At 44.8% G+C, this 16,385-nt stretch overlaps 1 protein-coding gene across 1 annotated transcript; it reads right to left on the bottom strand.

Annotated features, from left to right (window-relative positions):
• Positions 1-607: 607 nt before the first annotated feature.
• On the bottom strand, positions 608-16,189 carry CRLF3 (cytokine receptor like factor 3). The gene is made up of 8 exons (XM_075111012.1): positions 15,867-16,189; positions 13,098-13,305; positions 11,186-11,273; positions 10,547-10,724; positions 8,855-9,077; positions 8,046-8,178; positions 3,924-4,036; positions 608-3,590 (listed from the first exon to the last, which is right to left on the bottom strand). Exons 1-8 carry the CDS (start codon positions 16,068-16,070, stop codon positions 3,337-3,339), a joined length of 1,401 nt encoding a protein of 466 aa, XP_074967113.1. The 5' UTR covers positions 16,071-16,189; the 3' UTR covers positions 608-3,336.
• Between the last annotated feature and the right edge of the window lie 196 nt (positions 16,190-16,385).

Below are 16,385 nucleotides of genomic sequence, written 5' to 3'. Positions count from 1 at the left end.
TTCTTTATACGAATGGTGTATTGAGGAGAGAAAGCTACCCTGTCAGCAGCCTTATTCACTGGTTTCACAGGTTTTGTTTCCTTTAGAAGAAACCAAGGAAGTGCAGTGGGCTGCAGGTAAAGCAGAGCTCAGAGAATAAAGCAGTGTGTTCGTTCAACATGGATTTTATTTGAGGGGGATTAAATACCTCTGCTGCTTGCTCAGCGATAGTGGCCAGAAACTACTATGTATTAGAGTTGCACCATTTAAGGTTGCACCATTGTAAGGAGCTGGGAACAGTAAAGTAGAGATAAATTAGCTGTGATGGAATATTGAGGGAAGTAGTTTACAGATGCTGTAACTAATAAAAAATAAGGAAAATTATTTCTGCAAGAGGCACTAGTTAAGATCTGAACTTCAGTGGGAAATAAAAGTGCACAAGTGAGAAACCTGAGAAACAATGATCTGGGACTTGAGGGACAGAAGATAATAATATTATTAAAAAAAACACCAAACCCCAGCTCTTACAGATGGCTGCAGTGCTATGGAACCAATTTTTACGTTCTTGTTAGAAGAATGCAGTGATGCTCAGCTTTATGTGCCCCAATAAATAATTTACTAGACCATGCACATTTGAGGGATAAAATTTTATTTAAAAAAATTCAAATTTCACTTGACACAAGTCTTAGTTGAGGTAAGTGAATGTACTAGCTTAAGAAAACAACTTTCAGGACTGGATTTCATAAGCAGTTGACACTCTTGCTTGCAAGGCTCCAACAGCTAGAGGTGAAAAATTGTAAGGAAAGTGTCAAGTTTTCTGCCTAGCTGAACTCTGCTGTGGAAGAACAGAATTTCAACCTTTTCAATTCAAGCCTCTTCTGATTCTTTACATACTTTGTTACGTTATTACTCGGGTCTCTCGCCCTGAGGCTCACCCTTCCCAGGGTAAAAGGTGCAGCTCTAAGAGGTGGCTGAACAGTACCTAATTCACAATTTGGACACCACCCTTTGCCCACCATTGGCAAGCTGCCCTTGTTCAACATGCAGCTCAAGGCCAAAGTCAAACTACTGCTATCGCCATCCTCAGCTCTTGGGGGGAGCGGTTGGGCCTCCTGCGGCCCTTCACAGTCATCTTAAGCTGCTTTGTCTGTGTGTTCTGAACAAACTGTCACGGCGTTACCATCTCTGCAAGTACCTGAGGCTTAAGCTTTATTTTCTAATACGCCAGTAAATATCCTGCAGACCCACTGGTCTGACTGGCCCCTCCAAAAGCAGATGAAAAGGCACCCGAGCTGTCGGTGCCTCAGCAGTGTATATTCACAATTTTAGTTTCCATATGCTAAAAGTACTAAGTTACAACTAGTACCTGACAACTACCAGCGCTACTCGGTGAAGCAAGATTTAAGGCGGCTGGGAGCTGGATTGCCAGCCTGACTCTACACAGGGCTGACACTGTTTGGTCACCTACTGAACCTTCCTGGCTATAGGAAAAGAACCATATTTGAAAACACTCTTCACAGGATAATTCAAAGGAACACTGAAAGTACAGCATAAGCTAGTATCCTCTTACTCCCTAACGGTGAATTAGTTAAGCTTGAAGAACAGAATCCTGCAGGCTTTTTGTTGCTAACACTGGATTATCTTACCTGTAGGTGTCCAGGTTTCCTCAATTTGTGTCTTACATAAATTCCAACCTAACTCTACCATGTGCAAGTTCTTTGCATCCCTCTGAATCTACTCACAATTTTTTTTTTCTTGTAAATGGTATAAATAGTCTCTTCTGAGATTCACGTACCCCTACTACAGATGCCTGGGGCAAAAAATGCAGGCAGATGACTAATCTTTTTGTACTGGCAATGTGAGCATGGGGGCTATTGATCCAATGTAAATTAAGCTTTTTATGCTAGCATAGAGGGCTAATGTAGCATGTTGACACTGAAGGAAAAAGGGTAGAATGATTGTCTAGGTTTTATAAAAATATTGCTATTCTAACATGCTAAAATATATTTAATTTTAATTGAAGTTGAGGTAAGAAGGTCCCTTTTAAGGCCCTTAGTGAGCATTACTTTAAAATATTCTTTAAATGCAGTAGTTCTGCAATCTTTTGCCCAGGAATAGGCTCTCTTTGATAAGCTCATTTTAAATCTTAGTTGCTCCTTAGGGGAAATGGTGGTAACTTCTGAATTCAAAGTCAATTAATTCATAATAATTTCTTATCCCACTCTACTACATGGAGGAGAGCTAAATTACCACCATCTGCTCCATTTTGACCGCCGCAGGTTAAATCTGTGCCAGCAGGGTCCGCCTTAAGCCCATACCCAAAGCCCATCTTCATTATCTCCCACAGTGGATCTCCAGTAGCAGCCCCGTCTTGCTTGGGTGGCCTAGTCCATCCCCAGCGCTTGGACCAGAAACCTGCCCTATGGCCTGTGGATGCCAGGTGTTCCCAGGAATCCTTCACGTGGGACCAGCGCTGCCCTCGTCTCCAAGTCTTAGAAGGGCTCTGTGAGGAATCACGGCTGCCATCTGCATGTCATGCATGAGTACTAATTGCTAAGACTTGCTCTGGCCTAGGCTACGTGGGAAATCACTAGAGAAGACGTTCAGAGCAGATAAGGATAACCGTCCTACTCTAGGTATTGGTCTAGTTTGAGGCAAGCATCTGCGTTAAGCTGATGTAAGCATCACCGTGCAACTACTCTAGAAATGTTCCAAGTGACAACAGAAAACTGTTCAAGAAATAGGTGGAGATAAGGCACTTAAGTGAGACATTACCAGACTGGCTACATCTTTAAAAAGACATTATGGCTCAGACATCCTTGCTCTGGAGGAATGAACAGTACCGTGCATGGAAGAAATTGCTGTTGCATGCAGAACCCACTATATCCATTCATACTGTTAAGGCAGCATTGTGTACAAGGAAGCATAGCAGGACATCACTGCTCTACGCACTTTGTTCTTTTTGAGTAGTATAAATAAAACTTTGGTCCGTTACTACCCCTCCACCCCCCTAAACGTTTACAGGCTTATTTCACAGAACAGCAGCATTAAGCAAAGTTAATTCTATACAACACGCGTACCCTGAGACTAGAGTACAATGAAATACTGACAAAAATCAAGTCTGGAGGACTGCTTAAATTAATTTGCCTACGCAAATGCCTGTTTCTAACTTTTTCCAGAGTAACAAATCCAATGTTTCACAACTATTTTTTGAAATGAATCCAGTAGGAAGTACAATATAGTGGCGTTCAAGTAGTATAAAGGCAGGGTTTTAACAGATTGTTGTTGTCAAACAGCTGGAAACCCAGGTTTTAAAATTATGCTCTAAAGCAAGAACAAAAATCCATTTACTCGCGGCTAAAACACCAAAACTTTCCAGCCTGGGTATGAAAATGAACATCCAAAATACAAAGAGACACAGCACTGATCAAGTACCCAGTCAAAGACCACTTCTCTGTTGTTTGAGCTGATGGTTACTCTAAGCTTGAAGTTTCCTCCCTCGCTGCTGGAAGGCCCTAACTGCACAGCTTCCATGTCAAACGTCACAGTTGATCCAGAAGTAACAGCAGGCAGCTGGTTTGTCATCTCTTTTCCATTTACAAATACTGCCCCTGAAACAGTGAAAATACCAAATGTTATTTCACGCTGTCTGTACATACTAACGTGCAATACCATCTCTCCCTATTTTCTTTGCATGCAAATAGAAGTGGAAAGCAAGCCTGCCACGTTCCTTTTTGTCACATCAAACAGGTAGCAGTAACTGCAAGCAGGAAAAGGAGATCCGTGATCTCACCAAAGATTTTAACTGCACGAACAGTCTGTACAGAAAAGGTGGATGACGTTGCTCATATGGGATCCAGGGATATAAAGAATCAGAGGCTATGGTGTTTGGGGAAGATAAAAAAAAAGGGATCACATTTGTCAATTCTGTGATTCAGACTCACCATTTGTGCTAATGCACACAGCCTTATCCCGCTGCAAAGAATCATAGCCGTTCTGCTGCTCCACACACACTCCCAGGCTGTCCCGTCTGTCTGGCTGTCCCACGGTTTCAATTCTACTAAGCAGAAAGTTAAGTCAAGCCCTGAAACTTTAAAATCAAAACACGCAGTGAAATCCCGACAGGACTACCCTGCCACTCCAGAGCTCTGTACTGTGCTCCACGGCTTTCAACAAGTTCATCCAACCTTTTGGGAGATCACTGTTGAATGACCAGAAGTTCTGCCAGCCTTCCCAACAGTTCCACTCTTAACTATTAATCTGTACAAAAAATAAATCTGCTTCCTGCAAACTTTCATTGCTATTTAATAAAATTCTCCACTGTCACAGAGACTTTTGAAATTATTTCCAGTTGTCTGAAACAATATGTGCAAATCTACTATCACCTATACCGGATTACTGGTCAACATCACACATTATGGCAAGACGGCTGTAGTTTAAGCAAGTATTTAGTAAGTTAATTATTTAACTTATTAGTTAATTAAGTAAATATAATGACTAAAAGGCTTTTTTTTCAGCCCTGCTATATTCTGCTGTGAACGGGAGTGGTGGGGTGTGTGGGGTTTTTTTTTTGTTCTGTTTGGTTTTTTTAATAAATCAGCTTGGTGCAAATGGTTATTAAAACCAACAAGGCCTAGAAGAGCATTTACAAGTCTGGCTTCTGCTCCACTACATTTAGGATTTTGGTCCTGGGAAAGAATCTCCAAAGAAAAAGCAAACAAGTTGTGCAAACAACCTGGGATGCAGTTCCCTTTGGGCCCTAGAGAGAGCCCGAGTGACTCAGGAAACTCAGATGGTCTTTTCTAGAAAGTAAAACACTGGTTATTTTCATGACAACTTGAGACCAGGAGCAGCACTGATACTTGGCTGTTGCCAAACAATAGAAAAACTTCAGCAGAAGCTTTTAAGAACTGGGCAGTGGACTGGCACACAATGGGTTAACTCTTGAAAGACAAACAGGGAAGCTAAAATTGGAACCATGTTTTACTTTTGCACTCTGTTAGGTTTCTCAGGCCCCTGGGAACACCACTAAGATAGCAAAAGCCTTGTACTTGTTAAAAAAACAAAAAAAAGAGATTACATATCCAAGAAGCTTTTGATTTGGAAGCGATCCACAGCGTGTTCCCAAAACAACCCAAAATGAGATTTCAAATTCATTTTGATACTCTAGATTTTAAACTCTGCCTGAGTTACTGCCGAAGCTTTATAAACAGCTATTTCTCTGTAAACTTGACAGGTAAAGCCTTTAATTCATTCCGTCCCTACTTAAGGGAGCCTTTCTTGAGTGTTGCATTGGAAGTAAGTGTTTGTACAGTCACAGAATGACCAAAAATGCATGATTATAAATCAATTAAAAAGTAGTTCTGTCATGTCAATCTGTATCCACAATTACTTGTTCATTTATGCAGACCCTTTTTTGCAGAGCACTGTCAAGGTGACCTGGACCACCAGCAGCAGGAAGGAAAAAACATTAAACAGGTACCGGGAGCGCAAATACTCGGGGGTGGGGACAGGACACGATGGTAGACCCAGAGTGGGAGCGTTTACACGGGAGTCAGTCCAGGACCAACTAACGTTTTAGGTTCAGTGCTCTCAGTGGCATCCACACTGAATCCCAGCTGAGGCCTCGTTCTTATCATGCGCTGCTGTACTCATCACACCCAGGCTCTCCAGCACCAGGGCTACCCTCCCTACACCGCTGCCCTTCCTCCAAGAGAGCAGACTGGGCTGCACGCTAACGCAAAGCCGGAAAGAGCCAATCCTTCCCTACACCGTAACGAGGAAGTGCAACCCGAGTGCCCAAGACAACGGCCAACCTACATTTCTGCAGTGGCTTTCCTCCTCTCGCATGCATAGGGAAGAGGATCTGGTATAGATCACCATTCTTTTCCTTACTAGGTTTTGATTTTTCAGCAATTAATAATGAGCCCAAGAGAAAGAGCCGAAGTACAGTACAGAGCATCACTGCACAACCTCCCGAGCTTTGCTTTACTAGGCTGATTTTTCCTATCACAACAACAAAGTTATCCTCCAGCACCTGTAATCCCTGGGACTTAAAATTTTAATGAGCCCACAGAATATGTGGTCAGAACAACGCTCAGTGGGATGCTGTTCGAATCCCATCTCACCACTACCAATGCTGCAGAGCAAAACCTTGCCTCTGTCACTGCAGCATACAGGCACTGAACCAGTTTGACCACCACCAGTTTCCATTTGTCTGAGAGCACAGAGAAGTAAATCTGTGGGTGATCATATGCGCTTCCTTTGTAATAGCTGTCAGTTGAGCTGTGGTGGGGTCCTGACAAAGTCAGCATGATCTTCAGAGGGTGTCTGCTGGATGATCCCAAATCACCAGCCTGGCCAGACTGACTGTGGCCCCCCACTGCAAGCAAAAGCTTTAGAGGCAGCTGCAGAGCCAGCCACTGTGGAGAAACATTCCCTTTCCTAAGGGCGGCTCCCTGAAGGCTGCAAAGAAACAGGATGAATCTTGACTTAAAGCAATGTTTTCCTACAACTTGTCCAAATGCCTCACCTCAGAGGGTAACTAAAGCTGTCTGCCTTTAAAAAACAGATACAAAGAATTGCGTTTATCACTGCTTCGCTTTTCACTGATGAGGTATGCCTGTGTCCTGAACACACAAGAAGAATACAAAGCTGCTTCACAAACATCTGTAACATGAACCCCGCTTATTTGGTTTGCTCTGCAAGCCACTTATCCCCTTGTGAATACACTTTTGTTTCAACAGATGGAGAAAGCCAAGCTCCAAGTACTGCATCTCCCTTCTCAGGCGAATCTCACACACTTTCAAACAAGAAGCTACTCTTGAACCTTGGAAGAGGAACACAACCAATTTTTGAGGTTGTCTTCAGTCTTAAAATTAATGTCATCACAGTTCTTGTGCACGTGTGCTTGTTAGTGCTCTGCCATCCTGAAACAATCTCCTCTTGGAGAGGAGTCCACATTACCAAAATGTAAAGCAAAGGATTTTCATGTGTTACCAATAAAAAAAGATAAAAGGCATTGGTCTGAAAGAGAACCAAGGGAAACCTCAAAGCTCTGCCTTTAATTTCACAGGCATTTTTGAGCCAAGAGATGTTAAATCTAGCAACAGATTTCAAATGAAAGCTTTAGATCTTTTTATCCCATCTCAGACAGGCAACTGAGTACATCCATCTAAAGTTAAGATAATTCATTATCAGGAAGGGAGAAATGAAACACTGTGCAATAAGTTACAAAAATATAACAAACAACTTAAATTGCCTTTGGGGGTTGCCTGCTGTACAGCAAGTGGTTTCATTTAACCAGGTAAAGATGGAATAAAGCTCCAGAGTCTCTGAGGTCTGTAATTACAACTGACATAATCCACAAGGACATTCCTCATATCCTGTTAAACAGCATCATCTCAGGGATAGGACTACAGGCAGCAAAGCTGCCAAGGTTTTTAATCACATTCTGGTCAAATGAAAAGCTTAAATTTCACAAGATCCCTTTTCTATTTAAGAGCTTCTAATGCCAGTTTCAAGCAGTAGTCTGATCATCACTAATTATCTCAGATGTTAAAGACATCAGTGCCAGACTGCCCTCCCTACCTGTCGCAACAGCACATACAATGTTTTCACATCTAAAGTCATCAAAGCACATGCATAGTCTGGGAAGAAAAAAACCCGCTGACCCGGAGTTAAAAAGAACCAATGGTGAGCCTCCACTGCCTTCCGACCAGCCAGTAACAGCTGCTACAAAATGTCCTTGGGGAAGTTCGACATTCCACAGATTTGCTCAGCACAGGCTATATTTTACCATCTCTCAGGATTTCACTCATCTCTTTTAGATAGATGCAGGTCCTACAAAAACATCAGGTGTTTTCCTAAAAAGCCACAAAGTAGAAGTAAAGAGAAGGAAGATCAGACTTCACACAGACACGCTACCTTGTCTGGGGCTGAGCCGCTGTAAAACTCAAACACGCGCCAGGACTCAGGTTTACATTCAGCTCAAATGTAATGGACCAGAGAAGGAAGCTTGGTTCACAGGCGACGCACCAGACAACAGCTACCCAGAAAGTACTTGCCTGAATGTTAATGTTTGCCCACAGAAATAAGTAGGAGCTTTGGAGTAGAGCACACCGCATGACTGAGAATCATTTCGAAGTGCTATGTTTCTTCGACTGCTCAAGCTGTAACCCTCCAAACCAGTTGTCCATTCTTCAAAATAAAAAAAAAAAAAAAAAAAAGCAGTGTGAACCTCAGCTAGACCAGCTACTGTCTGTGCAAAATAAAATCAGTTGTAATGTCCACTCAGTTGACCTCATATGAAGCTTAAGCTATGTTAAGAACAAGGGCTGTTTTTTTCTTCTTCTGGTGGAGAGATTTCTTTTTCAAATCATTTGCAATTACAAGAAGTATTTCCCAGCTGATAGCGTTCACCAGAATCCCACTCTCTGCTGTGATCCCTGCAAAGTCATACTGCAGGCAAAGGAAAACCTTCGTGACCCGCTGCGCTTAAAAATTTGCAAGTGAAGAGAAAATTTAGGTTCTTTTCTCTCCAAGATAAGAGCTCGTTATGTGACTGTAGGTCATCAACCAATGCTTAGGGTAGGGGTGAGGGACAAGGAAAAAAAGTGCCTCATGTCTGGCTCATTGATGCTTTCCAAGGCTAAGCAGCGAGCTACCTGCTAGAAAGGCTCGCTATCACTCACACTACGAAGCAAAGAATAAATTCTAGGATGAAAGGATAGGTCATCTTACATTACACACATACATCAAAGCTAAGGACACGCCATCATCACACAAAAAGCAGCTCCATAAGTCATCTATAGACCTGCAGGAGTGCTGCACTGACATGGGCTTAAGATGAAGATGAACGGCAACGAAACAATACCATGGGGAACTAGCGTGGTACAGCCGATCTGAGGAACGCTCCACGGACTCCACTCTTGCCGTCCATCTCCTCGGGCACAGACTCTGAACTGGTAATCAACGTTAGGATCAATATGCAGCACTATGAACTCTGTCTCCGAGCCGACATACACATCTTCAAAGTGACTGGCAGTACTCTTACGATATTGCAGTCTGTAATCTTGTGGTATGAAGTCATCATCCACCTAGAGAAACATTTATTACATTAATAAAAGACCCCTTCTTTTTTTTCTTTTGCCTCTGAAGTGGCACCTATTAGAATAGTACTGCAGGCTGTCAAAGGTCCCACGGTATTAAAGAGCAGAAAGCATGCCTTACAGAAAATAAAATCGGTGCCTCAACCAACTAACACAAAAAAAAAGTATAAGAATGATTTGCTCACAGTTTTGCTCAAGTATCTACAGGAGAAGAAACATTTAACAGAAGGCTTCTCAATCTAGCAGAGATATAACAGGATCCTTCAGCCAAAGGCTGAAGACAAATTTGCATAAGAAATTCAGTGCCAGTTTTTAACAGCAAGGGAAATTCACTATTAGCCTTCATGAACTGTTCCAGGGAATGTTTTCCAGTTCTTTGATATTTCTAAGTCAAAAGAGATTCCCTTCACTCCCCCCCAAAGCTCCAGTATCCCCCAGCATGACCAAATTCAGGGAACTCCTCTACAGAACAGAAAATCAGACCCTATGTGACAACAGCACCTACGGTTTTATAACCTGAGTCCACATCCTTTACAAGGTACGGATGGCTGACCAACGGCTGGCTGTTGCTAGAATAACGACAGTTTGTTTAATGCTGCCAAGGAGCACAGAGCTGTCCAACAACAACTAAACCACATCAGAGCACAGCAATGACTTACTCAAAAATAGCTTTTGTGTATTGAAGAGAAAGGCTACTTGACTAGCTAATGCCAGTATTAAAGTATTTTCTCTTTCAAACCACTGCATCTCCCCAAGAACACAAACATATTTAGGGGTAAAAGCATAACAGAACAGGTTCAGCCTCATCCTGGGTCTGTGAAAGTGTCTTCAAAGGGAACAAAAGCATCACCCCAGCAATGAAGTTCAGTCTCACTGAGAGTGTTTGGCTGTTGTTGCCACACAAACGAACCACTCGGTTCCACAGCACAAACAGCTACGCGTGAACCACCTCCGTCAGAAACACACACACCAGGATTTCTTGGTCCTGTTTGTACAAGAGCATCGCAGATAGATTACTCTCTACTGTTTATTTGTTTAGTGGGAAGAGTACACAAAGGAGGCATTTCCTGCTTGTCCAGTACCTGGCACTTGCATGGGGAGCAGGCGCAGCAGTGTTTTCAGCTGTCCCTCCTGACCTTTCCACGCATGGGGAGGGATATTGTGAGGCAGAGGTGCATTAGTGTATCCACCTGCTCCCACCTGCCGGTAGAGAGGGCCGAGTCTGCAGCAAGAGTCTAACAAACAAGTGTCACTGCCAGTACCGACCACAACAGCACTAGATTATCTTGCCTTTAAATAAGGCCATTACCAAAAAATCTCTTCTGAAGTTTCCTGCTAAATACTGGAATGGACTATTCCTTTGAAGGCAGTAGAGAATCTAGAGTGAAAGTGGCTTTTTCAGTTTCTTTCAACAAAACTGAAGCCTGTATGACTTTCACCCAGGACATTTTACCTACCTTACACCATCGAACTAAAATACCTCCAGGCTTCTCAACGAATTCCTCTAGCTGTACAGGTGGGCGAGATGCCACAGTTCCATGTCTGAATATTTGATTTTTTAATATAGTAAGAAGGCAGTCATCCAACTGGGCAGATAAACAAGGCACGTCAACCAAGGAGGGCACTTCTGGTAAGCTGGGAAAGGAAAGTTTGCTGTAATGAAAGGGGTCAGCTTCTACAAATTCGTATTCTGTCCATATAGTTGAATCTGCAGATTTGCAAAGAGAGAACAGCTGCAGAAATTGGCATGCGCATTTCAAACTTAAAAGACTCAGAAAACATTGTGTTTCGGCCCTAACCAGACTGTCTGTTTCCCAGTAAATACTCTGAAATACAGGCTGTTCCACAAGGAGTGGTTTCACCACTTACAAATAAACAGCCTGTATTTCTACAGAACATATGGAGGTTGAAAACTACTCCACTGGTGACTGCCAGCCCCAATGGAAGTCTATGAAACAAACAGGACAGTAGCACCTCAGATGAATCTCTTAAGGCAACGGAGAGGAAGGCTTCTCTTTCAAAGGAGAGAAGGTGCCCTGTACAGGAAGAGCACATGTGCTGCTGCCCCAGATGCCCTCAGTGCGCCAGCATCTTACCTGTCTAGCTGAATATGTAAAGCTTTTTCTGTAAAGCTGCACAGTTTCTCGTTCTGTTGTCCCGCATCTCCATGGACTGCGCTCTCTCCTGGAATCAAATGGTAAAAATATTCCTAATGAGAAAACGTCCAAGAAAGGCATTCTTTGCTTCAAAGAACAACCAGTTCTGACGTGAACCACCAATTAAACATGAAGCATTCTCAGCACTTTTGCTAGACACTCAGCTAGAAAATACAACTATAGTTAACAATATAAAGCCTATCTAGCAACTTTCAAGGCTCTCAAAGCTTCCTGTAGACACACCCAGAACAGATGTAATAATTTGCCTCAGGTCTCAGACAGTAGCAGAACTGGGGTCAGATGCCAGAAATCGGGATCATCAATCACTTTTCCACCTGCTTTAAAGGAAGAAAAAAGCAAAGCACCTTCATCAAGTGGAAAATAAAATAAGCAGGCACTTAAAATCAAAAAATGATTTCAACCACTGCTCCATTTGCTACAATCTAAATGGTAACTACTGTCATAATGAATGAAATAATCCATGCATTAAAGTGTGGCAATAAATAGAAATCTTTTCATAAGCTTTCCATATAAAGTAGCGTCCCACACTTCAGCTTACAGAGACGTGTGCTCCACTCTCCTATCTGATTACTTTATGGTAATTTACTACATAAGCGAGTTCAGTCCTTTCCCAAATGGAGGATTACAAATCTCTAAAGAAAACATACGTCATAATTGGCAGCAGGAGATTTAATAACCATGGAGGCTTAACTCTTTTCTGACTCAGATGCAGCGTTTGCTCATTTTGACGACATGACTTAGCAATGCTTCTGCTGCTACAGAGGGAGCGGTGACCCACAGGACAGGAATTGCACAGCGAGTCAGGTTCTCAGGAGATCGGATAGAAACTCGCACACAGCACTGGCAATTTTTGCCACCACCCAGTGATTCAGTAACTTGAGACTTAAAAACAAGGTGACTACCAGCTGCCCCACAGGTTGTGGCACTAGAAAAAAACCCAACTCAATTCTTCAATACCATCGCTACTCCTGTGAACAGGAGGCACAGAGCTGCCAAGCCAGCATGGTCTTTAAGCGCAGAGCTCATGTCTGAGTGGAAGCTGGATTTCCTACCCGGGGGAGACTGCTCAATGCACTTTAGTTCACAAAACTGAGATCATGTTGAAAGAAAGTTAAAGTTAAGACATGAGAACAATGCAAGGAAACTGCCAACATACTCATGGCTCAGACATGCTCCCAGTAGGTTCTCCAGTGTGGGGAAAATAGTCAAAAGTGACATTCCTTTCTGGCTGGTATTTAGCATCAGTAGGGTACAAACTGGCCCTCACAATAATATTCCACGTGTCTATTTTTGTCCACCTCATCCTCAGACTTTTTGGAGAAATTTTTCCCATACAGTGGCCATTCCATTCCTCATGTTCCCCATCAACAGTGAACATAATCACACTTATCAGGAAAGAAAATGTTTACTTCAGCTGCTATTCCATTAGGACACAAGTAACTTTCTTCAACCAAGAGAGGCATTTTGTTATTATGGTACCCAAGATGTATTTTATTTCAAAGTAGCCTGATATAATCCTCTTTCTAGTGTGGAGGGGTGCAAGACATCTCTGCGGTAAAACATCTCCAAAGTAGATACTTCCTGCCCTTACAGAGAGGCTGCACTGACACATGTACACCCTGGGATTGGAGCAAAATATTAAAATACAGATTTGTAGGAGATAATATTGTTCAGGTCTTCACTACATCTACCCAACTTTAACCTCCTCTTAACATTTGGTTTGAGAGAAGTCCAAAATGGGCCAAATAACCTGCTCATAACAGGAACATTCCAGGCTTTGAGACACACTCTGGAAGTTAGAGCTAAGACTCAGCATCAGGTCCTGCCTTACCTTCCCGGAGCAGATCATCAGCTGTGCTGACTCCATGCTCTATTAGCTTCTGGCATTCATCCAAGGGTTTGATGCTTTCTTGTTCTATAGCATCCACTTCCTGCAGCAGTGACATCAGTCGCTCATCCAACAGCTTCTTTAGGGTCCCTTTCAAATCATTAAAATGTTGCTCAAGTACATCTCTGGTCAATGTTGCACTTTCTCTGATCTAAATTCAGGTAACAGGAGAGAAGGACTCAGGATAAAGGCAAAGGCCATGCATATCTTTTATTTTTCTGAACCACCTCCTCCGCATCTGCTGGAGAAAAGCTGCCTGTGAAGTCAGCTTTCAAAAAAGGGCAATAAAACAAACTAGTATAGTTGGTTTTAGTACAAGTACAGCAGGGAGGGAGGCAAGGAAACTAGCCTGGACAAGGGGAAGAGCGCATTAACAAAGCAAAATACAAGCTGGGTTACATGTACTTCAATCAAGGAATCTTTCTTGTCAGAAAAGTCTTAACACTCTGTAGGTCTTCTCCCTGGCACCCCCTAAAACTGCTCTAATCCTCTTCAAAAACCATTCTGCCATTGTACACAGGCAACCCTCACTGGAAATAAAATTATATCATGCTTTTAGATGATCATCTAAAAGCACTTTTCCAGGCCCTATCACTTCACTGTATTTTTTAAATCCTTGCAAAGCTGCTTTCTTTTAATTTTTATTTATTTATTTATTGCAAATAGCCACCTTTGATTTGTCTGTGCTCCAGGGTTACAGGGCAGGGTGAAAGTCTGTCTTGTGTCTGGAAGAACTAGACCATAGAAGGTTCTACAAATGCTTATTAAAATGTTTGCAAACTTGCTGAATCTGACTTCTAGGGAAGAAAATGCATTTGAACATCCCTGAGCTAAAGATGCATAAGTCAGAAGTAAACATCTCCCTACGAACAACTTTACTAAGTCACACACAGAAGGAAATGCTGCAACACACACGCAGCCTTACACGTAATTTCTAGATCTTTAGAAGTACAGGCAACCAACACAGGAAGTTCTCTGGTTAGGTAAAATGAATTTCCTCTTCAAGTAATATCCATGAAGCGCTGCAGCTGCCACACAGCTCAGTTTCCCTTCTCTTGTTATTTCAACGCTTGAGAAAAAAAGGAAGTATTTAGATTCGTGAAGGGGTGGGGCTGAGGAAGACAGAACAGTCACTTCTCTAAGCCCATTACCTCCATTACATGCAGATACAAGTTGGACAAGTCAGCCTGAGAACTACAGATACCACTAGCTACGCAGAAGAGGAAATGCAAGTCCCTGAACATACAGAGCTGCGTGAAGTTTATTGAAAATCGTGTCCCATTGGTCCAAAAGAAAAGGATGCAACAAAAGGGATCTAAAGCGCTTTTCCTGGCCCACTGGCCCACCAGTCCCCGATTAATAAAACACCTGCTGTCTGAACCCCAGTCTAAGACATTTGGCACTTCTGGACACAGAGAATTCTTGGATGCGCGTGCCACGGCTGATTCCTTGCAGACAAAATAGTGTGTGGTCCTGAAGATGGAAAGAGAGAAAACAGAAACATGCAAACAAGCAAAGAAATTCCCCCAGAGAGCAAAAGGAAGGAAAGGTAAGCTAACTAAGCCCTCCCAGCCACTGCAGAAAGGCATGCTGGCTCCCTCTCAATGCATTTGCAGTTATCAGGCAACGCTCTGAGATTACAGGGTTTGGATTAAAGACAGTTGTGGACAATTCTTTTTCTTAGGTAGCATGCGGTTTTGACGATGACTAATTTAATGTATAGCGATCGCCCACGGCCACTCAGCAGCAGGACACCAGCCTAGCAGACTTATAGCAGGTTTCTATGCTAACGGAACCTGCTTCAGAAAAACTATCAGGTCACCACAAAAACATTTTCTGGGTTTTTTGGGGGTTTGTTTTCATTTTATTTACCCCTTGCAGAGTGAATAAAAGGTAGTAAGGCATTGGTTCTAGTCTATAAAAATGAAAATGCTTAGAGGATGTCTTAGAAGAGAAGCCAGTCCTTCACTGGCTTTCTGCAATTTCCCTACCCACATCTGCATATCTTATCATGCATCTTCAGCACGGAGTGGGTGGGTTGCTAGTCCCAATGAAAACTCTCCTCTGGCTTCAGTGCAGAGCTGCAGAAAAACCAGCTAACCTGGAATGCTGGCAACACTTACACACGACCCACAGAGTACGTGACCCACGGGGTTTGGTGCATGGGGACAGCAAGAGTTCAGGACACAAACTAAACGAGAGCACAACTCGCCTGGGCAGGTATCTTTTAGACGTGAGGGGAAGAAGGCACATGCGGCATTCCCTATGAAGCAAGGCTTAGCATCCCAGCTACTTGAGAAAGCGTAGTTCCTTTTGACATCTTTATTCTTGTCTAGGAGACGGAACCATCCCCCAAAACCAGGCTCGGTTCAGCGAGGCTGCCGCTCGCACCCTCTCCTGACAGCTGCCCACAGCTGCCCGACCCCGCGCCCGCCACCCCCAGGGGCGAGTCCGGGGGTCACCACGGCCGCCCCCGCGGGCCGGAGCACCCGGGCAGGGCTCACACACACGGACCGGGCTCCGGGCCGGACGGCTCGGCTGCGGGGGGGCCCGCCGGTGGCTGCCAGTCCCTCCCCCGGGGCCCGGCGGGCCCGCCGCCCCGTGCGGGGAGCGGAGACGGGCTGGGGGTGCGCCCGCGGCACCCCGCGACACCCCGCGGGCGGGAGGTGCGGGTGGACCGCCGAAGAGCCCCGTCACCCCCCGCTCCCCCACCTGCTTCCGCGCCTGGTGCAGCCCCCGCAGCCGCTGCTCCAGCTCCCGCCGGTAGCTCCGCGCCGCCTCGATGCTCTCCCGAGCCTCCTGCAAGAGGAGCCGCGTCTCAGCCTCGGCCTCCATGGGCAGCCGCGGCGGCGAGGCTCCCGGCGAGGCGGGGCGGGGCGGCGGCGGGCGGGCCTGGCCCCCGGAAGGGCCCCACATCCGGGCGCCGTGCCCCGCGGGGCGGGGCGGGAAGCGCGAGCGGGAGCCGGCACCGGGGAAGGGGGGGTAGCGGCAGCGGCGGCACCGACCGCTGGAGCGGCCGCGCGCGGGGGGGTGCGGCGCTGGGTAAGGCGCGCGCTGTCGGGGAGCCCTAAGCCACCTCAGCGCGCAGCGCCGGTCCGGCGAAGTTTGGCTCCTCTGGCGTCCCGTGCCTCACCCGCGCGACGTCACGCGCCCCGCCCCTCTCCGCGGCGCGGCGCGAAAACCCAACTGACAGCGGCGCTGGGGGCCGGGGGGGGCGTGGCGCCGCCGGCA

This window comes from Phalacrocorax aristotelis, chromosome 16, assembly GCF_949628215.1.
Source record: "Phalacrocorax aristotelis chromosome 16, bGulAri2.1, whole genome shotgun sequence".
Lineage (NCBI taxonomy): Eukaryota > Metazoa > Chordata > Aves > Suliformes > Phalacrocoracidae > Phalacrocorax > Phalacrocorax aristotelis.
The sequence above is the reverse complement of the archived record's forward strand: the minus strand, read 5'-3'. Positions and strand labels throughout refer to the sequence as shown.